Source organism: Sycon ciliatum, chromosome 1 (genome assembly GCF_964019385.1).
Source record: "Sycon ciliatum chromosome 1, ocSycCili1.1, whole genome shotgun sequence".
In the NCBI taxonomy this organism is placed as follows: domain Eukaryota; kingdom Metazoa; phylum Porifera; class Calcarea; order Leucosolenida; family Sycettidae; genus Sycon; species Sycon ciliatum.
In genome coordinates, this window is record NC_088643.1 from 29118141 (window position 1) to 29138003 (window position 19863).

At 45.6% G+C, this 19863-nt stretch overlaps 1 protein-coding gene and 2 long non-coding RNA genes across 3 annotated transcripts in view; 2 read left to right on the forward strand and 1 right to left on the reverse strand.

The window, feature by feature from the left end:
• Positions 1-2050, forward strand: part of LOC135821716 (corepressor interacting with RBPJ 1-like) — a 15355-nt gene extending 13305 nt beyond the window's left edge. The window contains exon 8 of the mRNA XM_065334717.1: positions 130-2050. Coding sequence (XP_065190789.1) covers positions 130-679 — 550 coding nt within the window. The 3' untranslated portion in view covers positions 680-2050. The remainder of the gene's footprint in view (positions 1-129) is intronic.
• On the reverse strand, positions 1275-19248 carry LOC135821736 (uncharacterized). Its single transcript, XR_010554392.1, has 6 exons — positions 18640-19248; positions 13157-13478; positions 10992-11137; positions 5101-5433; positions 4778-4874; positions 1275-1404 (listed from the first exon to the last, which is right to left on the reverse strand). It is a non-coding gene; the product is annotated as an uncharacterized LOC135821736 (long non-coding RNA).
• On the forward strand, positions 2432-4256 carry LOC135821730 (uncharacterized). Its single transcript, XR_010554391.1, has 2 exons — positions 2432-3186; positions 4026-4256. It is a non-coding gene; the product is annotated as an uncharacterized LOC135821730 (long non-coding RNA).
• Positions 19249-19863: the final 615 nt, after the last annotated feature.

A 19863-nucleotide genomic window follows, 5' to 3' on the forward strand; every position in this document is an offset into this window, starting at 1 on the left:
CTATATCTGTCAGCCTCAAGATTACCAGTGGCCGAGAAGAGAGTGGTTTGAAATTTTAATTTCACGATGCTGTTATCATAGTTTAATGGATTGTTGTTGACAGTTGTTCTTTTGGCTGTTTCTGCTCAGAAAACTGGAGAATGTGGAAGATGTAGACAATGTGAACATCACACAACTCCTAGCTGCAGCGGCCAGAGAGGAAAAGGAGGCGTCACGCAATGTCACCGAGTCCCACCAACGCAAGTCGAAAAAGTCCCGTAAACACAAAAAGCAGAAGAAGAGTAGCAAGAGCAGTGAGAGCGGCGGCAGTGATAGTGATGATGATTCCAGCCAACATGTATCCCGCTCAAAGACAACTAGCTCCAGTGCCTCAAGCAGACATCATCACAAGCACCGCCGTCGATCACATTCAAGCTGCTCAGATTCGCGCTCTCGCAGCCCAGTAAGCAGCAGCAGCAAGCGTTCACGTCATGGCAGTGACCATCATCACCGCCACCACCGCCATCATAAGCACACAGATCACCATCGATCTCAGCGTAGACAACATGACAGTAGCAGCAGCGACGACGACAATGACCACAGAAGTCACCGCCGTTCCCGTGAACATCATAGTGAACGAAGTGAACATCATAAAAGTACCAGCAGCAGCAGCAGCAGCAGTAGACGTCGGAAAGGCTAGGTTGACGTTGTAACTTGATGTTGTAACTTGACGTTGTAACTTGATGCTCCTGCCACAACACCTACTGTTACTACTAGGACTGCTGTTGCAGTTGTAAGCATGTGCTGCTTGTGGAGAACGCCGGCAGCCAGGAGTTGTAGTGCTGAGCTTGGTGCAGGTGACGCAGGAAACGCAATCTACATGTACCTAATTTCCTCGACCAGCCACCACTCATCCAGTTGACAACATGAGTATCAAGTTATCAGCTATACAGTTCGATCTAGCAACTAGCGGCCTGGTGATCTCTGGGCCATTCTCAGCTCCAGGTGTTCAAGTACATGCAGTAGAATGACCTACGTATGGTGCGGGTAAACCAAGTTGCAGTACAGTGCACCGTGCTAGCAGCCGTGTACACAATCAGCGCGCCAATCAGCCGCCACTCTACAGACATCATACTATATCATAGTGTGGCAGACATCAGTCATCATCAGTGTACATACGGCAGTCATCATCAGTGTTATCAGTGTTTGGACTGTGACTGATCATGAGTGTACTGTACAGACAGTCAATCTCCCTAACCTCGCTGACCTCCCTGACCTCCCTGACCATGGATCTACTGTGCATTCAAGGAAGATCGTCTTCATTCTCGGCTCTTCTCTACACCAGCCAGCAGGGAAGAACAGGTTGGAGCAGGTTTGAACGGGTTGGAGCAAGCCCTTGAGCAAATCCAGAGTCATATGTCTATCCTGCAAGACAGCAAGAATTTGCATGAAAGCAGCAGCAGCAGCAGCAGCAGTGTGGTTGTAGTGTGCTTGAATATTCGTCTGCATGATAAACTGACTCGCCAGTCACCACTCACCAGGCCGCATACTGCTACCGAAAGGGGCACTCTTTGTGTTACTCACTCACACCCATGCTTACATGTACTTGAAGTAACTTTAGGACGATTACTCTGAACTCTGAATTATTCTTGCTAGCTAATTCTTTATGATTGGCCTTGTACCATGAACACTATGCTATTTACCACTGCGTCTCGATTGGAAAGTAGTTTTATAACAATCTAATTTTTTAATTGTTCTCTTGACATACAGCTACTCCTCTTTCGTAGACAATGCATCAATTCAAAGAGCTGCAACTACCCCAGGAGTCTGGGGCTGGCTTATAGCCACGAATTCGAATGATTTCTTCTCCCCAGCTCTACCAGTAGGATATTACTAGCAGCACATGTACTGTAGTTTAGTGTACTAGTAATCGTTTAGACTTGTTTTTCAATTCAATTTTTTTTGCCAGTCTGGTCTTATGCACGAGTTTAGGCTTGTCTGCATGTCTGCTCTGAATAATGCTAACTTAATGCCTTTTCACCTCCGAAGCCAAATCCAACAAGTGAGATTAGAGTGTGTGGTAACAGCTATGATGCTGAGCTATCCCAACCTGCACCAACACCACTAACACCACACAGTGGCACGTTGATCACACACAGTCAGCACCTCCATTCCCAGCCGCATGTCTGACTTGTGAATGTTCGTGCTAATGTCCGTGCTACTTTTCACTATCTGCGCTAAAGCTGTCGCCGGCCAGCTGATTACAGGTGGAAAAAGAGGGTAAGAATTTTGCAGGGGGGCAAGTACTGGGGGGAAAAATGCAGGGGTTTTTGGTGCAGCCTACCTATACCAGGAACAGGAGAGGGAACTGGTGTGTGCCTCCTTCCCCACCCACCACCGTCTGAGGTCTTTCTTATATAGGTAATTTGAACAAGGTGTGAAAGCACAGCCAATCTGTAACGAATTTATGTTACGACTATGATTTACGCATGTCGTTGTATTTGGTTCTTGTCTTGTGGAGTCCAGTGTCTGATGTCATATATGGTCTAGGTGTACGCGTGAGCATGGTGTGATGTGTGACGTTTATGGTATGTGGTGCATGCAGGAGTACGCGTTGTCAGAGTGTGAGGATGTGCTTCCGTCTGTGTGAGAGTGACTGTCAAGTGAATGCAGTACATGCGCAGTGCTAGTTTGGTCTGGGAATGAGAGTCGTGTGTGATTCGTCCGTGGTCTGGTTGTCTTGGTCTTGGTCATGTGTTCTGTACGTATTAGTCCCTGATTGGTCGTCACGATTTGTCCTCGGTTTATTACTGCTTGTTCTTTGTTGGTCCTCTGAGGCTTTTCCCGGGAGTCTTTCCCGTCGTCGTTTTCTGTCTAGTCTTTTCGTCTTTCGCCTCCTGTGCCCTTTCCGTTTGTATAAGAAGTCAGAAACTCCACCAAGTTGTTTGAGCTGTTGTGTGACAGGGGCCAGGGGGAGAAGGCAATACCATTTCATTTACATTGGCGCCCAACGTTCGCTCGACGCAGGGTACTACCTCTGCAGCCCACGACCCTGGGATCGTTTTGTTTTCACCGTGGCTTCAGTTCGTGCTCGCCGTTTCGAAATATATTTTATTTCTCGTCGTTCAACTCACTTCACCGAGATTGCTACTACGGCCATGGAGATGGAAAGGCGTTCGCCAGCCTGGCCTGCAGGCCCCTTACCCGGTGAGTCGCTCCCGGAACGGGATGTCGTTGTTGTACTAAATTAGTTGTTGCAAGCGAATCTCTTCGGAGATGGTGTGTCCAGTATGTTTTACTTCCCAGAAGCGCCCAGGGCCCGGGTGCTTTCCCCGTCGTTCTGTTTGTCGGGGCAATGTAGTATTTTCACAATCCGCGTCGTGGGTTTTGTTTTTGGTGCTTGTTATCTTTTCGCGATCTGGTTCTTGTGTCTCTCTTGTGTCTTTCTGTTTTGGGTTTTGGCGGTCAGTGTACGTATATTTGCTGGGGTTTGTGCAGTTTCTTGATTAGCCTTTCAGTGTAGTCGTGTACCTGTTTGGTTTGTCAGCTTAGTTCGGTTTAGTCTTTCAGGGAGCGTATTTTGTTCTCGTTTTGTGTCGACCTGCGGGTCTGTTCAGTTCACCAGGTGAATGTCTGATCATGGTGAGCCACGGTTCCCTTCGTGAGCTGGTGGGCCCCAGTGTTTGTTTAGCCTTTTGTCGGGGAAGTATAAAATTAAAAAAAAAAAAAAACAAATAAATAAAAATCTAAATATTATGGGTCGTGGGACGACAAGATTATTATGGGTCGTGGGACGACAGGATCATACGGGGTCGTGGGACGACAAGATGATCCGCCATCGGAAAAGTGTGGGACACTTATGCCGGCTCCGCGCCGAGTTTTCTAGTCAGGTTAGAGTCCCGTGGGTTTCTCCCCTTCTGAAGTTTGTGTGACAGTGTATCGATGGATTTTCGATTTGTTCTTTTCCCTGATTGACTACATGCCTGCTGTGTTCTGTTGCTCCATTTGTACATGTTATACACATCTTCCACATCCGAATGGGCAAGTCGTACGACGCACCACCTCGTGGAACCACACCCAAGGTTTTCCCATCTCCACGTCTGCAGCCAGCCACTTGCCGTTGTCCTGTCTTCTTCTCCTGTTATTGTGTCTTCTCAACCCTTTTGTTTTCCTCCTACTCCATTTTTCTACTTCTGAGAGTCGAGGTCGACTCTCGCCGGAGGGGAAGGCTGTGTAACGAATTTATGTTACGACTATGATTTACGCATGTCGTTGTATTTGGTTCTTGTCTTGTGGAGTCCAGTGTCTGATGTCATATATGGTCTAGGTGTACGCGTGAGCATGGTGTGATGTGTGACGTTTATGGTATGTGGTGCATGCAGGAGTACGCGTTGTCAGAGTGTGAGGATGTGCTTCCGTCTGTGTGAGAGTGACTGTCAAGTGAATGCAGTACATGCGCAGTGCTAGTTTGGTCTGGGAATGAGAGTCGTGTGTGATTCGTCCGTGGTCTGGTTGTCTTGGTCTTGGTCATGTGTTCTGTACGTATTAGTCCCTGATTGGTCGTCACGATTTGTCCTCGGTTTATTACTGCTTGTTCTTTGTTGGTCCTCTGAGGCTTTTCCCGGGAGTCTTTCCCGTCGTCGTTTTCTGTCTAGTCTTTTCGTCTTTCGCCTCCTGTGCCCTTTCCGTTTGTATAAGAAGTCAGAAACTCCACCAAGTTGTTTGAGCTGTTGTGTGACAGGGGCCAGGGGGAGAAGGCAATACCATTTCCTTTACAAATCAGCTGGTGATGACTTACTTTGGCGCAGACTAGCAGTCCTGCTGGCTGGTTTCAGCGCTTAGCTAGTGAGAATCTGCACAGATAGGTCCAAATCTCCGCCATGGGTGTTGCGAGCCTGTGAGAAACAGCAAGGACAGTGATAATAATTCAAAATATCATACCTCTTGCGACAAAAACAGTAGAGCTGATACATTTGCACCTACAGACACACACCACACACACACTGAGTGACACACACACACACTGAGTGACACATACACCTCAGACCTCAGACATGCCCATCGCGGAAGCGATGATAGCGAACAGCTATGTTAGACATAGCAACACACACACACACACACCTGGCCTGGTGTACAGCTGCCAAATGCTTGGCCACGCCGCCCCCGAGACAGGGGAGAGTAGAAGAGAGAGTTCGAGAGAAGTCAGCACTGCCACTAGGGAGCCGCTCCGCCACGACGCCGTCCACGATGGCAATTGTGTCGCCGAAAGCCAGGAGCAGATTTAAAACAGCGATCACAGGTAGCGCAGTGCTGGTTGCAACACGGATGGCTGGTGATTGGTATGCGCTGGGGTGTGGGCGGTGATGCCGGGGCGGGTGTTGTGCACTTGTGCACAGCAAGTCCACCGGCACTTCGGAACCACCGAAGGCAGGCATGGCATTGACGTGCGTCCGGCTGGGGGACACACACACACGCATGCACGCACGCACGCACGTACGCACACACGCACGCACGTACACACACACATACACACCTCAGACCTAAGACCTGCCCATCGCAGAAGCTATGATAGCGAACAGCTATGTTAGACATACAGTAGCAACTAATTACTTGTGCTGGTCACCATTCAACAGCTTACAAGGCTGATGAATTGACCGCCACTAGTTTTAGCCTGGTCTACACCACATGGCTGATTGAAGTGGCTTTTTCTGGCCAGTGAATGATCCCTAGTTTTAATTTTTTTTCTAGATTCTTTTTCATTCACACCCACCCACCCATACACCCACCCACACCCACACACGCACGCACACACGCAAGCACACACACATGCGCGCCGTACACACACACACACACACACACACACACACACACACACACACACACAAACACACACACATCCGAGTACACACTACATTTGTAGTGCACTACGTAGTTAGCTGGTACAGTCAGACCTCGCTAATCCGGTCCTCTTTTATCCGGATCCCTCGCCATCCGGAAGAAAATCGTTGGTTACGGATTTACAGCATAATTATGTCATGCATACATACAGTATGTGAGAGTGTGTTCGATTATCCGGTTCGCTCGCCTAAAGTGTATTGTGTATTTTAGACAAGACATATAGCCTAGCCTGCAGTCTCAAAGAGCAGTATCATAATAGTCATGAAGCAATCCTAGTACCGTAAAGTACCGCCAGAGCGCCCCGTCTCACCAGAGCGCCCCACCTTGATTTTATAGCCAGGGAAAGGAAAATCGTACAGCAGAGTGCAACGAAGTTTGCACGGTGTGAGAACCTTGGTGTACAAGGTCACACTATGTAGGCAGGTTTTTGTGTGGAGCTTGTGTTCGCTCGAAGGTAAATTGCGTACGGATTGACTGCACAACGTGCAATATGTGCACACGGTTCGTGTTGTATGACCTACACAGTGCTGCCAACATCTCTCGGTCTGATTTGTGTACTCCGACTGTAGAATTTCCGTATTTTCCCTAATTTTTCCGTACTACCATTTTTTTACCCTTCGGGAACGGACACGATAATTTACTTTTTTTTACCATTTTTTAATCCCATGATTTATATTGTATTTTTGCGACATTAAAATTTTGTAGTCTCCGTTTTTCGGGGTACTTTATGTACGGGGTGCTCAGAAAGTCGTGCATGGTCTTGGTCCCAGGAAGTAATGCGTCACGTGAACGGTAGCCTAGTGTAGGAAAGCCAGCAATGGTGTGCAACACACGTACACAGCGCTTGAAAGCTTTGTCACTGTCTGAGGTTGCAGTCAGGAACACTGTTTTTAGCGTGATAGTACTCAGGTTTACTCCGCAGTTTTATGTGCCCTGCATGCAATTAAGTACATAGTCATGTACATGTACCTGTAAAAAAACGGTTCATAGTCAGCTGATTCATCCTTCTCAGTTTCCGTACAATTTCGGTCAATTTCCGTACTGCGGACAAAGGAGTGAATTTCCGTACAAATACGGAAGGTTGGCAGCACTGCCTACAGACAGGATATCACCTCCACAATACAACCACGAAAGGACGAGATGGTGGGGCGCTCTCGCGGTACTTTACGGGACATGTATAATGTACCATAAATCAAGTCAAATTCGAAGTATGCAACCTTGAAAGCTTGATCATCTTCCCTTCCTTTACTTACAATATTATAATATTATCTTTCAGATTGAGTAATATTATCTGTTCACCCATGTCCACCTTCATTCCTGATTTTAGTCACAATGACAGATGATTCAGATGTTGAAAAAATTCCACGTATTGCCTTTGTGTGAATCGCAGCAGCGCGGCGGCTTATATATCTAATCAATGAAGCAGTGCGGAGCGTCGTAGGTTAGCTAGGAGCAGTTATAATTCAAATTTACACTATTCTGCAGCCTAGTTGGAGAGAGAGAGAGCAGCACACCCGGCTGTACAGAGACCCCCCTTCTGCTGTCACATGACTACTGTCACATGACTGCTGTCACATGACTGCTGTCACATGACTACATCAAAGTGAGTAATAACATACAGCACTGTCGGGCGCCGAAGAACGGACAGGCTAGAATTTCACCATTTTTTAAGAACGGACAGGCTAGAATTTCACCATTTTTTAAAAACGGACAGGCTAGAATTTCACCATTTTTTAAGAACGGACAGGCTAGAATTTCACCATTTTTTAAGAACGGACAGGCTAGAATTTCACCATTTTTTAAGAACGGCCAGGCTAGAATTTCACCATTTTTTAAGAACGGCCAGGCTAGAATTTCACCATTTTTTTAAGAACGGACAGGCTAGAATTTCACCATTTTTTAAGAACGGACAGGCTAGAATTTCACCATTTTTTAAGAACGGACAGGCTAGAATTTCACCATTTTTTAAGAACGGACAGGCTAGAATTTCACCATTTTTTAAGAACGGACAGGCTAGAATTTCACCATTTTTTAAGAACGGACAGGCTAGAATTTCACCATTTTTTAAGAACGGACAGGCTAGAATTTCACCATTTTTTAAGAACGGACAGGCTAGAATTTCACCATTTTTTAAGAACGGACAGGCTAGAATTTCACCATTTTTTAAGAACGGACAGGCTAGAATTTCACCATTTTTTAAGAACGGACAGGCTAGAATTTCACCATTTTTTAAGAACGGACAGGCTAGAATTTCACCATTTTTTAAGAACGGACAGGCTAGAATTTCACCATTTTTTAAGAACGGACAGGCTAGAATTTCACCATTTTTTAAGAACGGACAGGCTAGAATTTCACCATTTTTTAAGAACGGACAGGCTAGAATTTCACCATTTTTTAAGAACGGACAGGCTAGAATTTCACCATTTTTTAAGAACGGACAGGCTAGAATTTCACCATTTTTTAGGAACGGACAGGCTAGAATTTCACCATTTTTTAAGAACGGACAGGCTAGAATTTCACCATTTTTTAAGAACGGACAGGCTAGAATTTCACCATTTTTTAAGAACGGACAGGCTAGAATTTCACCATTTTTTAAAAACGGACAGGCTAGAATTTCACCATTTTTTAAGAACGGACAGGCTAGAATTTCACCATTTTTTAAGAATGGACAGGCTAGAATTTCACCATTTTTTAAGAACGGACAGGCTAGAATTTCACCATTTTTTAAGAACGGACAGGCTAGAATTTCACCATTTTTTAAGAACGGACAGGCTAGAATTTCACCATTTTTTTTAAGAACGGACAGGCTAGAATTTCACCATTTTTTAAGAACGGACAGGCTAGAATTTCACCATTTTTTAAGAACGGACAGGCTAGAATTTCACCATTTTTTAACCCTTTATGTACTGAAAAATTGTACACAGGCTGAATTTGATCTCGACTCACCTCAAATTCTATAATTCCCCGGGTCATAACTGTAAGTCTCCTTTTGACGATTTTTTCAATCTTGGGCTTCCTGGAAAGCTCGTCGCAAGAGGAACACATTGAGCCCACGCTTGCCACCACGAAGGTCAAAACGCCAGCGCTACAGCCCAGCGTCTTAGCTGCAACGCCAATATTCCGACAGAAGTCGTCTTGCATCAGCCATTTCGCTCTCCTTGCTTGTAACGACTAACTGTTACTTCTAAAAAATGTCACAAACTGCCATGAGTCCGTTTACCATTTTGAACGTGTTTCTACGTCACTGCATGCCCAGAATGATGGGGAAATCCCTCATTCAAATTTGCGCGAGCGGCTATTGAGCGACATTTGCCCCGATTCGACTTTCGGGCTTCGTAACTCTGTAACCACACATCAGAGCGCTTCAGCGATTGTTTCAATGGACAGCTGGGAGTTTTCTCTTTGACCTACATATTTTAGTTTTCGGATATAACCCAGGAATGACTGAGTTACGATCGATTGAAATTTTGAAAAGTTTCGATCCCAGGGGATCGAAAGTTGTACAGTCCGTACACAAAGGGTTAAGAACGGACAGGCTAAAATTTCACCATTTTTTAAGAACGGACAGGCTAGAATTTCACCATTTTTTAAGAACGGACAGGCTAGAATTTCACCATTTTTTAAGAACGGTGCAGCCTGGATTTTTTTGCGGATAAGAACGGACACCGTAATGTACACTATAATGTGCACTCAGACGTACAACTCTGCATAATTATAATTATGTACTTGAAGTACATGTAAGACTGTACCATCGAATAAGAACAAAACTGCTGTGTTTGCTAAAAATGAGAACGGGCTAGGCTAGAACCCTGACCCCTCAGTTCTTCGGCACACGACAGCACTGTATAGTGACGCTGGTACATCAGTGAATGCAGTGAATGCCGCAGCCCGCATTAGAAGTGGACTAGCATTGCGGTGGAAATGCGACAAACAAGGCTTTCTGCAGGGATGCGGCCCATCCACTGATTACAATTGTCATGCGTCACGTTCCCGTACATTACTCGGACAACTTATTCAAACACATCTCGTGTGTTGTTTGCACATGCTGTGGCTGCATACAGCCTAATCTAGTCAGAAGTAGCCCCCCGTTGGTTCAAAGCAGAAAGTACTTAGAAACCTGAAACTAACACAATCATGCAACATGCACCGCAATATGCCGTCAAGCACTCATCAGGTCCAGCAGTACTACAGACTGGTTGACTACCGTACTGGCAATAATATATGTTGCCGCAGTGAGGCCATGAAGCGTTACATTGGCACATGTTTGCCGCACGCAGGGCGTTACATGCAAAGTCGCACAGGAGCCGTTACACAGGTTTCTATATTGCCGCAGTCCTTTTTTTGCTATTGCCGCATCACTTTTTTGCTATTGCCGCATCATTTTTTTGCTTTTGCCGCATCATTTTTTCTTTTCATCCACATTGAAGGCACAGAATTTCAGTTGCTATCCAACTGTTACAAACCCGACGGCAAAGGGCGACAACGATATCAAAAAAAGACTGTATATTTTAACTATCAGCGTGATCTGTTCACAAAAAGATCATCAGAAGGAAAGTGGCATAGGGGAAGAGCGCTTCCTCCAAAAACTACTGTCACTCACACAGTTAATGAGTGTACAACATATTCTCTTCTTCGCAAAACGACCTCGGGAAAGAAGAAACCATTGAGATCGCCAACCACTGAATGATGCGCCTTCGAGTGTCAGGACTTCCTGCTGCGTCCAGTTTTGAACTTTTCACCACGCGGTACACGTGCTTTCACAGTTTTCAGCCTTTTTTTTGCAGTGCAAACTGCAATGAAAAGATCGCCGCACCCCGCCGGACGAGCGTTACGAACTTGACGAAAATTTGTCGCACTAGCCTGGTCGCGCGTTACGCCGCACCCCCCCCCCCCCCCCCCCTGCGTTACGCGTTACGCGGCAACATATATTGCCAGTACGGTACTTGTAGTTCCTAGCAAAACAGCGTTCACCGGCTGATTGGTCGAAACTCAACCAAATTGACTGCTTGCATCGGCAATGCACATGCACATGCACGTACATGTACAATGTACAATGTACATGCATGTACATGTGGAATACAGCTTTTCAGTTTAAGGTACCGGTATGTACTCACCGCTAGTATTATTGTTCCTTTTGAACGTGGCCATCATCTTATTACTGTACATGTACACATTGTAGGCCGGTGGAGTTCTTCTAGTTGATAATCCAATAACTCCAAGCAGCCAACAGTCCAGCTGCATTACGAGCATACCTGAACAACTACACACACATAAAGAGCATAAAGAGCCATATAACAGACAAGCCGGTCTATAAAGGGTGCGGCACTGCACCGGCACTCGGAAGAGATACAGTCGGCATCAACTGCACATGGATGGTAAGTCAAGAGCTTGACAAGCAGCTCCATGCACAGTGAATGCAATCTTATTTCTTTTAAAAATTCCTTTGCGGGGGAAAAGGCACACCATGAACTGAGGTACACACATACATGTATAGTGAGCTCTAATAGACACTATGTGTTTACAATCGGCAACCAGTCAAATTGCGGATACAGATTATCCTGACCTTGTGTTGAAAAATAGCTGTTTGGTCAGCTTCTATCATATGTATTTGGAACTTAATGACAACCTCGTTCTAAAATAGTTAGCATGGCAGCTCGGGGCTAATGCCAGTAATGGCTTGTTAGCGTCCTCCATGTTAGTCTTCGGGTCTCAATCCCAGCTCTGGTTAACCTAGCCTCAATCCCAGCTCTGGTTAACCTAGCCTCAATCCCAGCTCTGGTTAACCTAGCCTCAATCCCAGCTCTGGTTAACCTAGCTGCCGGACACTAACAAGCCACAAGACCATCCCTGCCATGCACTAACCAATTGGGCTTGAAAGTGCTACGTCACAACCAGCCCGGAGTCATGACAACGCTGACTTTTTGATCCAGTGGAATCCAGCAAGTTTTGTATGCATCCATACATGTTTGGGTGGTTTTCCTTCACAGCATAGGGGCGCATCTGCCGAGAGTGATTGGACAGGGCCCTCCTGGTCAGGGACCCACTCCTAGTACAAAAAACCACACCAACGTGCGACACGGGGTCCACCCACCACACCTTGTACTTCGCCATGGGCAGAGTGGATCCAAAAGTCGGTATTTGACATTAGATTTTGACTTCTGATGTTGAGGCTTTCAAGCCCTATAGAGTATTGTATTGTATTGTATTTACTTGAGCATTTCCAACAGACCAGGCTAAGCCAGGCTAAGCCTGGCTAAGCCAGGCTAAGGTCTCAGTCTTACAGCGGGGTGCCCAATAGAGTAGAGGTATGGACCTTGTACGTGAGTACAGTCATGCATAGTTATTTTCACATTCGCCTAAGCAGATCTGATCAGAGCAGAGTGGCACTCTGATCCTTACATTTCAAAGTATGAACCGGGGCAGTGGTACACGGTTACCATAAGTATGAAGGGCAGTGGTACACGGTTACCATACATGACGGAAAGCCAGTCTGACTGGCTTTTACACAAGCTACAGTTTGGAGGAACAGGCTTTTCACTGTCCGTTTTCATCACCGTGAGAGACTACAATCGTGTACAAAATGTAAACAGTACCTCTGCAGCCTCTGCAGCAAGTAATGCTACCTCTGCAGCAAGTAATGCAGCCTCTGCAGCAAGTAATGCTACCTCTGCAGCAAGTAATGCTACCTCTGCAGCAAGTAATGCTACCTCTGCAGCAAGTAATGCTACCTCTGCAGCAAGTAATGCTACCTCTGCAGCAAGTAATGCTACCTCTGCAGCAAGTAATGCTACTTCTGCAGCAAGTAATGCTACCTCTGCAGCAAGTAATGCTACCTCTGCAGCAAGTAATGCTACCTCTGCAGCAAGTAATGCTACCTCTGCAGCAAGTAATGCTACCTCTGCAGCAAGTAATGCTACCTCTGCAGCAAGTGATGCTACCTCTGCAGCAAGTAATGCTACCTCTGCAGCAAGTAATGCTACCTCTGCAGCAAGTGATGCTACCTCTGCAGCAAGTAATGCGTGAACGTACGTGTATACGGTATGATCAAGTGAGTTCTGCTCATTCCACACACGGCATGACAATACATTGCACCTATTTTGGCATCCTTTGCGGTTTTCGGACATGGGTGAACTCACGGGCTTTGAGTAAAGACGTTGATTCCATAGGCGCTGTGTTGGACATCATGGGTGCTACTTCAAGTGGGCTTATTTGCAGAACTTTCAATGATGGTTTGAGTATACTGCGTCGTCGGAATGTACGTATGTACTTCAATGCCTACCTTATGAGCTTTGACCATGTACTATGCCAGTCAGGCTGGTCACTTGTCTGACGGGGGTTCAGCTGCGTGGCCATGCTGGTGTCTGATCCTGAACATGCCGAGTCATGTAGCTTCGAGGATCGACGGCACACTCACTGAGCCCGAATGGGAATACCAAGTGTGGCCTTGTGCTTCCATATTGCCTCAGGTGTCTCGGGTTGGGTAGCTACGACTCCAAACTCCACATTTTAGATACGGCATGCCGCAAAGTTCACTGGCCACAATGCTTCAATACGCGCTGCGAGAACTGACAACCTGAACGACACCAATGCCATGATGAATGCTGGAACAAGAACAACAGCAAAGAAACAGTACAGGAATTACTAACAGTTAGTAAGAGGAAAATTTGGAAGCAAGCACCAGCATGTGCAGCAAATCTGTGTTTCATCTTTCACCACTCGTAACCACCAGTGCATGGCCATAATGGTCACTTTCCGAGTGAGAATTCAATTCACAGTGCCCTACAAACTAAGTAGAGAACACAGATCCTACAAATTAGAACACAAAGACACTTCCGTACACGATACAATGTCATGTTAGTCGTACAAGATGACTGCATGCAGCGTAATACACTGCTTTTGCCAGAGTCTATGGCACACGCAGCGTTAACCTCAATCACCGTAGGACTCAAATCTCCCGGCACGTGAGAGCAATGGAGAATGCATTGAACTTATCCCTAACTGCTAAAACCGATGGAACTTCTCCCTAACTGCTAAAACAGATGGAATGTGAGTTTCGTGAAACCCCTGAAAAATTGAAATTTTGTGCGCCCTTTTTAGGGTTGCGTGGATTATGCCCATACGCACCCGATATTATGCTTTAGGGCATTTTCCCGCGGAAATTCGAAAGTATTCTCCAAAATATATAGAAAAAATTCTCCAGAATTCCCCAAATCCATCCAAAAAACCAGCACGAATCATGCCTTGCGCTTTAGTATGCAAAATGGACGGTTATGCACGTGATCACTGATTTGCTCTATTGCTGCATGCAGGATCTACAGATCTACACAGCTACAGCTGTACTAAGGCTGCACCCGCGTGCGTAGGGGCTATAGCGCTGACCCCCAAAATTCTTCTGAAGGTTAATGGATCTGGCAAAAATCGATAGAATTCCCCAAAAATTTCCAAAATTGTTTTAGGATTCACAGCGATAGTATTCCCCAAATACTTGTATTCCGGGAATAATCTGCGTACCCCAGCCCTTTTACAGGTAGGTAATGTTTACATTTCGGATCAAACAAAGTTTCTTGTCACACCGTAAAATTATAATGATTAAGGGCTGGGTAATGAACGTTTCCAGCTCATTATTATTATTATTATTATTATTCCACAATCACGATGACATAGTGCCAATAAACATGTGATGCGGGCGATTTTAACCAGCATTTCTTTACAGCTTCATTCTGCTATGATCTACACTACTGTCGGGCGCCGAAGAACGGAGCGCCGAAGAACGGCCAGGCTAGAATTTCATCAAGCACAGCATGCCAATGTATACACGGTGACTCAACTGCCCATAGACTGTAATACATGAAAAATAAGAACGGCCTAGGCTAGGAGGCTGACCCCCAGTTCTTTGGCAACCAACAATACTGCCGGGTTCTTCTTGTCTTGTTCCTTCTTCCCTTTCCCCATTTAAAAAAATGTTCACAGTAGACTCGGATGGAGAGCCGATAATTAATTTATAAGAAAGAAAAAAGACCAATGAACTACAAGTTACGCTATATTGTCCACTAACACCACCAGTTACTAAACAATCAGCTCATGCGATAACCTTGCATGACACTGTTAGCCAGTTAGTTGTAGAACGTCAGTATCGTCGGTCAGTGTCGTGCAATGTTATCGCATGAGCTGATTGTTTAGTAACTGGTGGTGTTAGTGGACAGTATAGCATAACTTGTAGTTCATTGGTCCTTTTTCTTTCTTACAATTTTCACAATAATTTAAAATAAAATGGGAAAAGGGAAGACGGAACAGTGCGGCAAAGTCAATCACATGTATCAAAGAAGGTGCTGCTGCCCGTTTGTCAGTGCTGCGACTTTAAATAATATTCAACAACGACAACTCTGTTCCCAACGGCATCACACGGCTAAAGTACTGTACTTCCTGAAGTACAAAGAAGACCATAACTTCAGTACAGTCCATGAAGTGGGTCAGTCTACAGTGGTGTAGGAGGGGCTTGCGGACCGGTACGACCAAAGGAGGGAGTGGGCTGTGAAGGGGGGTCCGGGAGCCCTCCCCCGTGAACAAATTGTAAAAAAGAGACAAATTCCTGTGTTCTGGGTACTTTTGGCACATTTTTTACTAATTTTTAGTCTCGGATTGAGAGCCAAGAATTAATTTATAGAAAAGAAAAAGGACCAAGGAACTACAAGTTACGCTAAAATGTCCACTAACACCACCAGTTACTAAACAATCAGCTCATGCGATAACATTGCACGACGCTGACCGACGGTACTGACGTTCTACAACTAACTGGCTAACAGCTCTAGCATAGCTTGGATGCGCACTCCAACAGCCTTCCAACTCGGAAGGTTCCAAGTTATAGAATTAACATAAGGAGGGGAAGGTGAGCGCAACCAAGATAAGCACGAGCTGAAGGTCTCAGCTATGAAGGACGTTGGCGGATGTTCATGCATGTCGATGACGATACTGGCAAGACCAGTAGACAATATGGTCAAACCACGATTCAAGGACGCAAAGCAACATTCCACACAACTTGTGTGGCTCAAAAGATGCGAAGATCAATAAAAGGGGAAGCTATGCGAACCAGAATCATGCACAACCGAACGCCTCAGTAAAACAGCACTGTACTTCGACTATGACAATTTAGATGGACAATAAGCAGTGTTGACAAGCAGCAGTTTCACACGACGATCGTTTCGCCACACATCCATGAACATCCGCCAACGTCCTTCATAGCTGAGACTTTCAGCTCGTGCTTATCTTAGTTGCGCTCACCTTCCCCACCTTATGCTATTTCCATAACTTAGAACCTTCCAAGTTGGAAGGCTGTTGGAGTGCGCACCCAAGACGTGCTGGAGCTGATAGCCAGTTAGTTGTAGAACGTCAGTACCGTCGGTCACTGTCGTGCAATGTTATCGCATGAGCTGATTGTTTAGTAGCTGGTGGTGTTAGTGGACAGTATAGCATAACTTGTAGTTCCTTGGTCCTTTTTCTTTTCTATAAGTTTTAGTCATATAATTTTATGGTTCACGTGCAGAAAACTAAGTTGCCGTGAACCAAGTGTACCTAATAGCCATGTCAAGTCGAGTATGAGTCAAAGATCTGACGGGTCCCGATTTTTATTACGGTTTTGCACGTTCCAGACGGACCACACTTTTTGAAAAGTGGTCCGGCCATGGTCGTACCAGTCATAGCGGGTGCTACGCCCCTGGCTCTATCTCAAGGACATCCAAGGAGAACCTTCCTACTGAGTGCATGTGACCATAGAATACTGTCACGGTGACTGTTGATGTACACTAGTGTTCACAGTCACTGTGTACGGAGCCAAACAAGTAGGCGAGAATTCCCTAAAGGAAAGTGGGAAAATATTTTATCTCCGAATGCAGACATGCTGACCTCTGTTGTGTATGGTACACGTCGTATTTACATCGGTGGGGGACCACATGATCTGAGTTTTCTCTGTCAAGGGTCCATATGCAAAGTCGCATATTCTGGGAGGGATACACACTCTTGCACAGTACTCTACTCTTTGTCTGTTTAGTCTTCAGTCAGCTACATAAACACCCTCCCTTAGGCTATGATCGTTTGGTCGGATCCAGATCCAGATCCAAATCTCAGATCCGTCGGATCCTTCAGAATCAACCGACACTATTTTTGCGGACCTTGGCTGTTGCCATGTTGACGAAGCTCCGAAGTAAATAATGGCGCTGACAGGTCACCCAAAAAAGGCACAAGTCGTACTGATCGCCCGCGTCGTATGAAAAGTCAACAAAAGTCCACTAGACGTACGACAATGAGTATAAAAATGATTTTTACCCACCATATACGCACAAAGGTCACATTTGGATCCGATGGATCCAGTCAACCCTGCTCCCGGGGCAGGGTTGCTCGGATCCAGATCCGAAGGATCTGGATCCGGATTCGACCAATCGATCATTGCAGATCCAGTGGATCCGATGGATCTGGATCTGGATCCGACCAAACGATCACGGCCCAAGTCTTCAGTCTTACATTAACACCCTCCCTTAGTCTTCAATTTACGTACCTAGAATCGATCCTGGTGCATACACACTGTACACGGACCCGTCATGCTGATCATAGCCTAGGATACATTTCAGGGCCTTAGCCCCGGTATTTCAGCTGTCCGGCGGTCAGATGAGATACCCAGTGAACGCAAAGTGAACATAATTTCAAGCAAGGACTGCCTGGCTTTCAAGTTTCAACCCTAGATCTGCATGTACAGGTGTGCACGAAGTGGGTGGGTCAACCTTTTCGAAATAAGGTCCCGGTCCGGCCAGACTGGGTGCTACAGCCCTGCATTTGTAAACAAACAGACTGCTTCTGAGATCAAGCAGCGCTCTCGGTTTGCTTTGTTTGCCTAATTATCACTTGTTGTGTGATTCTTTCGTCATTTCACTGAACCTGTTTCACCAACTGTATAAACATGATCATAATTATTAGGCCAAAACAAATAATGACCTTGTTTCCGGTTGGCCGACCGGGTCATTTTTTCCCAAATTCTGAAACTTTTTCTTGGTCCCAAATGTATACAAAAGGTGGCAATGCCATGTGTGCAAGTGCACTCAACGAGTCATAACTCAGTCAAATCTCAACCAAATTCCACAATCGAAACACCTACAAGGTAGCAGAGATTCTCAGCTGTCGGCTCGAAAACCTCCAGGGTCGATACGAGCTAGAATAACGGAGCTGGAAGGACTCGAACTGTTTGCTTGATTTCTCAGGATGTACGAAAACAGGAATACACCACATGCTGTACAAGAACAGTGAGTCAGTCAACTTTGACATTGATCCTTGCCATGATATACAGTCGTCCCTCTCTAATCCGGCACTTTATAATCCAGCACCCTCGATAAACCAGCACAATTTTCAGTAGCCAAAATGTCCTCTTCATGTACATTGCAGCAGTAAATCAGATTTGTTAATCCAGCACCCTCCCTAATCCAGCAGATTTTCGTGGCACAAATGGTGCCGGATTATAGAGGGACCACTGTATGTACAATGTATACGTGTGGGTGCTCTTGTCCATCAATACCACAACGATTGAGGAACCAAAAAAATATCCAAAAAAAGTTTCATTCCGGCCGACCGAGTCTCCTTTTTGAGGTGTTGCCGACCGGAAACAAGCCTATTTTTTGTTTTGGCCTTATGTTTTATTATACTGTAGCAGTACATGTGCAACTTTTGGTCAATACTTGAATCATGTGAATAGCATTTGGAAATAACACAAAGTAAACTTACCAACTGCGATCTCTCCGCATGCTGGACCTGGTAACAATCCACGAAATTCAACCAGTTCCCTTGCCGCCATTTTCTCCCGTCAAGCAAGGAACATAGTAATAATTATAATTATTATTACTGTATTATAGTAGTAGTATCCGCCTGGTCAGTGAAAGCAACAGTTACTGAGTTAGGTGCACTCCTTCACTCAGTCCAAGCCACCATTGTCGAACAACAAATTACTCGGCAACCCCTCAGTTCTTTATTGTAACATTCGGTCTGATCCGAAACGCTAGCCTAGGATGTCACGAATCATCTACACCACACGCTCGTCTCAAGCTTGAAAGACTTCGTACTCTATAGCAAGAGTATTATAATTATGAGCTTATATTTTTACTCTTCCTAGATCTACTACTACTAGACTAGTAGTTCCCACTCGGCACTGGGCTCAGATCTAGGACTAGGTGCTAGCGTTAGAGCCAACTTCTTCGGCAGTTTGCGGAAACCGTTCAAAAGGACCTACCATGTACCAGCAGACAGTGTAATACTGTAACAGTTTTTAACGTGCATGTCAAGAAGCCAACAGAAGTAGATCTACTGGTTGTGCCTGCGGAGAGATGCAGATTGTTTTGTTGAACAAAGCCTGGACGCTGCAGGCGCAGCATGACCTGTCGACACTAGAAATGGAGGAGATTCACGGTCTGAACTTGCGTTGGCGTTGACTTTGGACGAATCGCTGCCCTAGTACATTGTACAATGATTTGGTGCTGGGAAGCAGTGCCATGACAGCGACCGGATAGAGAAAGTTTGCGGACGTGCTGCATTATGCTGCCTTTGTATGCGTGCGCTGCTTATGTGTGGCATTTGCCATCATGTCACGTGGACAGGGAAGGCATTGTAGATCTACTACATTATCACACACAGTAACATGTTACACGCAGGTGATCAGCAGATCAGTGCGTCACTTTAACCTGCTCAGCCTGAACTGACCCTGGTCAAGTGCAGTGAGCCATGATGGCATGAGCCAGGAGAGTTATTTCGTCGCAATGCTCAAACAGTACAGGAGTTCAAAGTCCTCATTGGAAACAACACTACATGTAATATTATACGAAAATTGGAAATAGTCAAGTCAAGTCAAGTCGGCGGAATAGCACGAGCTCCAGTGTGGGAGCAAACCCATTCCTAAACAATAATAATAATTATTGTAGCATACTAGTTACCAGGTTACTGCAGTGCTACATGACT